The sequence below is a fragment of the Notothenia coriiceps genome, unplaced genomic scaffold (assembly GCF_000735185.1).
Source record: "Notothenia coriiceps isolate Sejong01 unplaced genomic scaffold, NC01 NC01_scaffold00023276, whole genome shotgun sequence".
NCBI lineage: Eukaryota > Metazoa > Chordata > Actinopteri > Perciformes > Nototheniidae > Notothenia > Notothenia coriiceps.
The window spans coordinates 153,161-162,000 of NW_011355977.1; the positions used below are offsets into that span (position 1 = coordinate 153,161).

The window sequence follows — 8,840 nt, forward strand, 5'->3', positions numbered from 1 at the left end:
GGGTTGTAGCATTATCATCACCAACATAAAAATGTGCTGCCTCATAAAGTCAGAAATGTTCCTGATATGTGACGGCTCCTGGTGTGAAGGTGTGCCACTAACCTTCTCTCTGAGCTGCGAGCAGATGTCCTGCTGGTGCTGGCGGCCTCTGTGGAGCTTCAGCTCCTCCTGGTGGGCATGCCTCGCCTCCTGCAGGGTGACCAGGGCTCTGGCCAGCAGCTCCTCCTGATCCCGCTCACACTGCTGGGTCACCACCCTCAGCTGAGCCTGGGTCAAGCGCTGCCAGTCCCACACACGCTCATGCTCCATCTGGAGGAACCACATGCGCAGAGAAGGAAGTGTTTATTATTGGACTGTATCATAACTAAATGTCTTTGTTGGTCAAATGCATTAGTTATTCGCAGTGGTGTAATGTAACAACGTTTTGGACTTGCATGCAGAATTTGAGTTACTTTGACTTTGAGGTACATTACATATGTATTTTATATTAATGCCAACTTTATACTTCTACTCCACTACAATTTAAATGTAAATATTTAACTTTACTATATTTATCTGACAGCTTAAGTTAGTTAATTTACAGATAACAATCTTTGCATGAAAAACACAAACGTATACAAAATATGGTGTGTTTTCATTTAACTAAACTAGCCCACAGTTATTACAAAAACTGCTTTTGCAGATTAATCTTTTTTAATTTTAATTTGGAGTGTTTTGGTGTTTTCTTTTTGCATTCTTCTGCATAAGGTACTTTTATTAAATAATATATTACTTTTACTACATTTTGCTATTCATAATTAGCTAGTTTTACCTTGAATAACCTTTTTAATGCAGGACTTTTACTTGTAACTGATTCTTTTAACAGTGAGGCATTACTACGATTACCTAAAATCAAGGATCTAAATACTTTCTCCTCAACTGGTTCTTCATATAAACTTTGAACGAAAATCAAAGACAAAAATAGTAGAAAATCCAGATTAAGGTAATGACCCCAAAGTGAAACACTGCTGAATTATACAATGTGTTGTAAGGTTGTAAGACATTAATGACAAGCAAACATAATTCCACAAACAGCCCCACATGATGTACTGTCTTTAACAATGGCAGCAGGGCCACAGGGGGAACTCTGTGTCAGATCTGGCTCTGCTGGTGTATCAAATGCCCCCTCTCTCCTGGCTGTGAAATGTCCTGAAGGGAAACAGTTCCTTTCTGTGTGAGGGCTGCCTGTAGCTATTCATCATTGTGTCAGCGCTCACAGAGGCTGCATCACTTGGCTGCTTCATTGGAACAGAGGGAATGATATTCATCTATTCTATGGGCTAATAGCGGCTAACTGACGGTGGGAAGGCATTAGACGGCTCACTGGTTTTATTGAAAATGAGTGAGCTGACAGATCTGCCAACGGAACAGAAGTGCCAGAGGCAGCCGAGCAAATCCTGTTTATTAATGCGCAACTTTAAAACTTTAGGAAGATCCACCCTTGGTTCTCATTTTCTCCTGTCGTCTCCTTCACTACCCTCGTCTTCCTCGTGTTTTTGTGAATGAGCGTGTTCACAGTGTGTGTGTCTGTGTACATGCTTGCAATGTGTGTTCACACATATGTGCCTGCATGCACTTTAGCCAACACATCAGACACAGTAGGTACGTTGAAGCATCCACCGCACTGTGTCTGCAGTGCACATTTAAAGTGGCACAACTTTTAGTTTAGGTGCTGCATTCAAATTCCCTCTGCAGATTGCAGAATACCTCAAGGACTGAGCCACACTAGTAAGGAGGAAAGATAAAACTGGCTACCCGGATTAATTCAGAAAAGGTAAGAGTTAGGAAATGTTTCCACTATTGCCGTATCATGAGGGCATTACTATAAAATGGCCTCTAATTGTGATGAAAGAACATCAAAAAGTAAATGATAAGATACAATAAAAAGCCCCATCCAGTAGAGGGAGATGTCCTCACTAAACTAGCAGGAGTGCCTCCGTCTGATGTTAAACTGAAAGACTAGTTTAACTTTGGGTCAGCAAAACAAAACACAGAAAACATGGCCTCAAACTTCAACATACAAATGAAAAAGGCTCTATGTTGAGATAGTGATATGGTCTAGGATTTAAGTTAGGAACACTGACATAATAATCCCAATGTTTTGAGATTAAGACAGAAAAGTAAAACAAAATTTAAATGTCACTAATCTGTCTATACCCGCTGATTCTGCTCTATTTTCCTTTGGAAATGTCTCTGCAAGATCACACAGAGAGAGTGAAATCACACTCTCACAAAAAAGATATTGTGTCAAAGAATGAAACTTCTACCAAAATGTTCTTTCTACGACTATTCTTCTCAATTTTACCCTCTTAAAATGTGAGGTTTTTCAAATTAGATGATACTGCAAGCAATTCAATATGGGAGCTAATTTCTCACCGAGGCTATTAAACTGTTACACTGCACAAACCCTTATAACTGTGCTAATGTATCACACCTGCTTTCTAGATATAAAAATACAAGCTTTTGTATTTTGCATTATAATTAAAGATGACAAAGAAGCAGCAGAACATGATGCTATCATCACCCTGAAATGATTGCATGCAAAAGAAAAAAAGGTGAGAAAAAAAAAAGAATGGCTAAAGAAGAATAAGAATTGCTAACAGCGGAGACATTGACTTCATAGAAATACAATACACAACATACAAGAGGGAAATATCTGTCCAAGCAGTATGCTGCTGAACAAACAGGATATTTATTTTGTAATGGAGCCAAACATGTAGGTGCAGAGACAACTTTAACTAAGGGGTCATCGTTTAAGTTTACTGGATACGAATCCATGTCAAATATAGAAAATGCCAAGAAAGCCTACACAAAAAATCCAAAATGTTTCTTAATCAGTGGGGTTTCATTTCAGCAACTCTATATCTATACCACTGATTACCAACTGCATTCAAACCAATGTAATTAAGGTATCTGAATTAGGCGGGGCCCATCAAGTCTTGCTGTTTTCTGAGGAACTGAAAAGTGTGATAAAGACAGTTGAGAAACACATCTCTCCTTCTGGCGAACCCCCTATAGGCTGAACGATCACAGCTCTAAAAGCGGCACCCAGCTGGAACTAATACGAGGACAGGTCTCTGGGTGGGGGTGAGGTAGGAGAGTGCGGCTGGCGGTTGTCATGGCGATACTAGCTGGTGGCGTGAGCGAGGTGTCCACAGTGGGTGACATGGCACATCCTGCAGCGTGCTGAGCGGCTCATTGGCCAGACGGATCTGTGTGTCTCTGCTCAGCGCTGGCTCCTGAGCTATATTGATCAGGGAGCATGGGACTCCCACTACAGGGGGGATTCAGACTGGGGAGAGGTGTGTGTGGAAGTGCATCAGTTTACAGTGCACGTTAGTGTCCAGCAACCTCGTTTGGCATGTATGTGATGTTTTGTGTGCAGTACAGTCAGGGAGAAAGAAATAAAAAAGGGCAGAGGACAGTAGGAGCCCAGATTGACCAAACAGGATCAATTCAGATAACCTCGAAATGCTCAGTGGTCAGCAGATCAGACTGTGGTTGATCAGCTTCAAGGTGTACATGTATCGGTGAGAGTGTGAACAGAAATCCCCTTAAAAACATGGATATCTTTGAGGAAAACGTCCCATAACCGATGATCATTTTCATTATTTCTTATTCGCTAATGCAACTCTATTTGTACTTGTACTACTCAAGATTCAAGGCTTTATTGTCATGTGAACAGTAGCTACAGCGTAGATATGGCAATGAACAACTGAAGTCCCAGGCTCCTCCAACAATGGAACATGAATATACCATATATAGGACATAAAATAAAATAAAAACAATACAAATAGTGAAAGGAATAACAGAATATAAATAAAATAGTGCAAGAGAATGTTGTAAGATGTGCAAGTAAATAATTAAATATAATGTGGCAAACAGATTTTACTTAAATCAAGTTTCGGGTACTTACCGTATGACCACTGTCAGTATCTATCTTTGATATTTTCTATATGTATTTGAGTGTATGTTCAGGTGACTGGTGAGTTTATGCATATTTGTATGTATGTGTACAATATAACACGCATTGGGTTTTAGTTAAACTAAATAATAGGCAAATAAATACTCTTTCTTTAACATATTTAGAACTGACCAGCTCTTGTTTAGTTTTCTCCAGGAAGAGTCTTTGCAGCAGGTCCATGTAGAGAGCTCTGTGGTTTGATTGGTCCTGAGTGTACTGAGACAGAGTGAACAGGAAGCGTTGGTGGTCATCTGCACACCAGCCACAGAACCTGAAACAGATTCCAACCAAGAGAAGACGGGATCATAAAGCAACATTTACACCTGACTTGAATTCCAAATGGTATACTGATTAATTGCATACTGCTCATATAAGCCAACAGTGCTATACAGCGCTGATATGGAAGTACAGATCAAGAGACAGAGACATAATCAACCTCCTGGGGAGAAACAGCTTGCTTCTGGGGAGGGAAGGGACTGTGCCTTTATGCTGTTGGGGTCCTGCTGAGTTTTTTAATCTTTATTCTTGATCTTATCAGCTTCCCTGGAGTTTTGCCTATACCTTTATTTATCAAAGTGGATGGCTGAAAATCATTAAAAGCTTATTTATATGAAGACTTTAGTGAGATATTGAATATAATGCCAGCATACATGTATTCAATGTTAGCTGCTAAATCCTACCTGTCAGTCGTCTGCAGTTGATCTTGGAGATCCTGCAGCCTGCTCTGGTATCTTTCTGATAGCGAGTGAAAGGCCTGGATCAGGGCGTCCTTCAGCTCTGGGTAAGGGCAGTCTGACTCCAACACTTCCTCTGGACAGCTTCCTATGATCACCAGATCATCTGAAGTACTAGTGAGATATTTCTGCAAAGGACAACATGACTATCTTTGACATATATAAAGAAATGTTCACACGTTTTAATTGGACACACTGTAGAAATGGTTTTTAATCACAATGTTGCTGACACAGAAGGAGGATATCTTTATACCAGCAGTGAGAAATGTACCTCTAAGCCACAGCCAATGATCTCCTCCTCCAAAACCTGGTACTCTGCATTGAGTTTTGCAGTTATTTCATCTTGCTGGTCCTTCACAAAGTGTATCTGGATATTCAAGGAAAAAACAAACTTGAAAAAAAAGATTGTCATATTAAAAAAAAACAATCATGACAGCAGCAGTTGAACCTTATTGTGTCTGGGGGAAATACACTTCCAATGAGCTGTTACTTTACGGAACCATTTATTGTTTGATACTTCCACATCTAACCCTGCACATCAAGGAATTACTAAAATAAAGAATTACTCAACAAATTGGGATACACACAGCAGACTGACATGGTCACAGTAGTCGTGTATCACTTTATACCCTGTCATTATGCTATGACCGCTCAAATTAACAGTATTTATTGAACCGAGCCAGATTGTTGATTCAGAAACATTTATCATGAGAATAATTCAGTAATAGCAATCCATCAGTAACTACATATCTCCCAAAATGCTAAATATCAGAAGAAGATAAACAGTTAAGTTGCACAGCTCCATGTTTTTTTTGTACAATCAAAAAGTGAGTATTGAACTTTATACACACACACAGGTATTTATGAGCCTGAATGGGATTGATGCATGATAACAATGATGAATTATGATCAAACATAGGACAGGGATATTAGCATAGTAAATCTATGAATACGGAGAAATACTAAAAGCTTTTGTAATTTATAGTAAAATATGCACAGTGCAATTATTATAGTTTTGGGATGAACATGGTGGGATGAAAAATAGAAAAAAATAACAAAAGAAAAAAGAGAGAACCCGAGGCTGGGTGTGTTTGTGTATGTTGACGGGGGGGATTGTCCTATTGAGCCTATGCAATCATGTTTCCAGGGGCTGTAGAGGGGGGTCATGGGAAAGAAACAAGCTTGAGGGATCCACACAGAGGAGACAAAATGGCTGGCAGAAAGCTCGTTCCAAGTTTGGTCTGTCTTTAAAGACCCCTGCTTACTCCCTAATCTCGCCATTCATCTCTGCAGCTTGCAAAAAGCCTCTGAGAGTCAAAAGCAGGCTTGGTGACTTCGGGAGGGATATCTAACAAACAAGAGATTCAATAGCAGTGAATATGACTGTGTGCAAGCTTAAATCTTTGTGTGAACACGCAGGACAGTTTAAACTTCTGCTGGATGTGCAGGACATACTGTTTTGGTACCTCAATAGTTCCCTAACATCTGAGGCCATGAGCTGTAAGAAGCAAATCCTCAAATCTTGAAAAATGTTTTAAAAAAACCAGGTGCAGAAATGATATGTCTATTTTTCTGATCCTAGATTTAGAAATATTGCACGCTTTCTACAAATGAAGCTCATTTATCAATGTCACGGTGGACATCCATCTTTATTTTATTTCACTCAGATACCTGTTGTTTAACTTCTTCCCAGTCGGATTGATTCGTGGTGAGATCCTGACGTTGTGCTTCACCCAGTCTGAAGCACAGGTCGACCTTGAGCTGAAGAACAGGCTCCACCGTGGCTTTCCTGAACGCCTCACGCTCCCTCTCCAGCAGCACCCCTAAACCCCAACACAAACGTGCAAGGGCGCATGTGAGTTTTGAATTTATAAACAGTAAAATGAAAAGGATCAAAGGGTTATTGTTGTTTACCAAAATCTTGAAGGGAGAAGATGGCAGTGTCTGTTCTACCGTTTGGCCTGAGCTGTTGAAGAAAATCCTTGATGTCATTCTCAGCCTTCTCCCTGTTTCATGAGAGGAAGGGAAAACTGTTTTAAACACAACAACATTAAGTTACTAAGCCAACAATTAAGAAATAACATAATACAAAATCAGAATACCCGCTAAGACAGCGATAAAATGTCACTTCAAATGTTGACTTGGTTAAACGTTGGGCCAACACCTTTATTGTTAAAGTTTTTAGATTTTATATTAATAATCTTAACCTGCAAACTAATTTGTAACTAGAACTAAGAATGTAATTAAAAATTACATTTAAAAACTCAAGTAACTTAGTAATGACTTAACATTTTTTAAGTACATGCATTTAGTTACCTTTCACCACTACATTGACTACTGGGATTCATCTCTGGAGATATGGGGACAGGCTGGGACCAGATCTATCCTTCCTTCTGATTATCACCCACTATCTCAGACTCAACTGGAATAATCTTTCACAAAAAATGTGAACATGCTGTCTTGCTGTGGGCAGTATCACACCATCAGCCCTACGGAGAGCACTACAGAGATTGTTGACTTGCTGCTTACTGGCTCGGGGGTTGACATGATTGTGAATAAAGGAAGTTACCATAGAGACATCTGCCTGATTTACCATCTGACAAGGAGGCTTTTGAATCCCATGGTATTTTAACTAGATGTATGCCTAGAGAGTTCCAAGCAGTGGCACTTCTTTATGAGTAGGCTCATTACTGAGGCTCACGCTTGTGTACATCATTAACCTTGGGTGGCTCAGACACAGTCATTACGCAGCCAAACACGCTGCACCCCAGAGCTAGCGCTGCCCTTCTCACTTCACAAGGCATGACACCACTGGGGCCCCACACTTCTGGACGCAGAGGAAGCACGTTTCTCCATTCACTTTACTCTACTTTCACCACGCAGCTCAAACCCTCTACTTCTCTCTGTTTCTCACCCTTACATTCAATGTCATCACTGCAGGAAAATCATGTGGAATCTTCTATCTCTTCTCTTCTTGTTTTCTCCCTAATACATACAGTATTTCTCCCCAGGCTGCTGTCCCCTCTCTTTCTCTAAACCCTATTTTTTTCGTGCAGGGTCCTGCCTGGGCTCAATGGAGCTTAAGTGGAACGGTTTTGCGTGGTGTAATAGCCAGAAAACTGCGGCAGATAATGACAGGGAGTAATATGGGGCTCTTACTCAGCCTTTTGCAGCCTGGGGCACTCTCTGCTCCACACCTGTCTGTGCTGCCGTAATACGGAGCTCTCCTTGGTTGCCTTGGCTGCACAACGCGTCTTCTGAACCTATAAGACAAGGTTTAACGCTCAGCAGGAAAAACCCTGGAACTGAATCAGCACGTTAAAACAAATCACCACAGTGTTTGCTTTTCAATACACTTTAGCCATGACATTTATTTCCTCCTACAAATAATTAACATAGTCTTGAAAAACCTGACTCTGTAAGTGCCTTAATGGATCAATTATCTGGGCCATTTTATAACATCGAAAAAGCACAAGAACTAAAGTGAATAAATCATGATGTTGGAACGGATGGTGAAACATAACATACCGTGCACCAGGTCCTTATTCAGAATTCTTATCAGAATTCTCTGAGTTTCTATCAACTTTGGTACTTAAAACAGATAAAGTAATTATCGTAGGTGACTTTAATATTCATGTTGACGATGATAAAAATAGCCTTACTGTTGCATTTAACTCTATATTAGATTATGTTGGTTTCTGTCAGAGTGTAAATAAACCAACCCACTGCTATAATCACACTCTTGACCTTGTTCTGACTTATGGTATTGAAATTGAGCAACTATTAGTCGAACCGCATAATCCTGCTTTATCCGACCATTTCTTAGTAACTTTTGAAGTACTGTTACTAGACTACAAAGCATTAGCCAAAAGCTCCTGCAGCAGAAACCTATCTGTTAGTGCTATAGCCAAATTTAAGGAAGAGATTCCACCAATACTTAACTCGATAGCATGTCTGCATGTAGGGGAGGAAACTTATACAAAATGTACACCACCCCAAATTGATCATGTTGTTGATAGTGCTACAGATGCGCTGCGAATAAAATTAGACTCTGTTGCTCCTTTGAAAAAGAAGAAAATAAAACAACATAGATTAGCTCCACG

The 8,840-nt window shown here is 40.1% G+C and overlaps 1 protein-coding gene across 1 annotated transcript in view; it reads right to left on the bottom strand.

The window, feature by feature from the left end:
• The window catches only part of LOC104954418 (coiled-coil domain-containing protein 148), a 38,409-nt gene that overhangs the window by 13,469 nt on the left and 16,100 nt on the right, over positions 1-8,840 (bottom strand). Inside the window, exons 7-13 of the mRNA XM_010781521.1 lie at positions 7,897-8,000; positions 6,652-6,743; positions 6,409-6,560; positions 5,009-5,104; positions 4,684-4,865; positions 4,136-4,274; positions 103-309 (exon numbers count right to left, since the gene is read on the bottom strand). Of these exons, the coding sequence (XP_010779823.1) occupies positions 103-309; positions 4,136-4,274; positions 4,684-4,865; positions 5,009-5,104; positions 6,409-6,560; positions 6,652-6,743; positions 7,897-8,000 (972 nt within the window). The remainder of the gene's footprint in view (positions 1-102; positions 310-4,135; positions 4,275-4,683; positions 4,866-5,008; positions 5,105-6,408; positions 6,561-6,651; positions 6,744-7,896; positions 8,001-8,840) is intronic.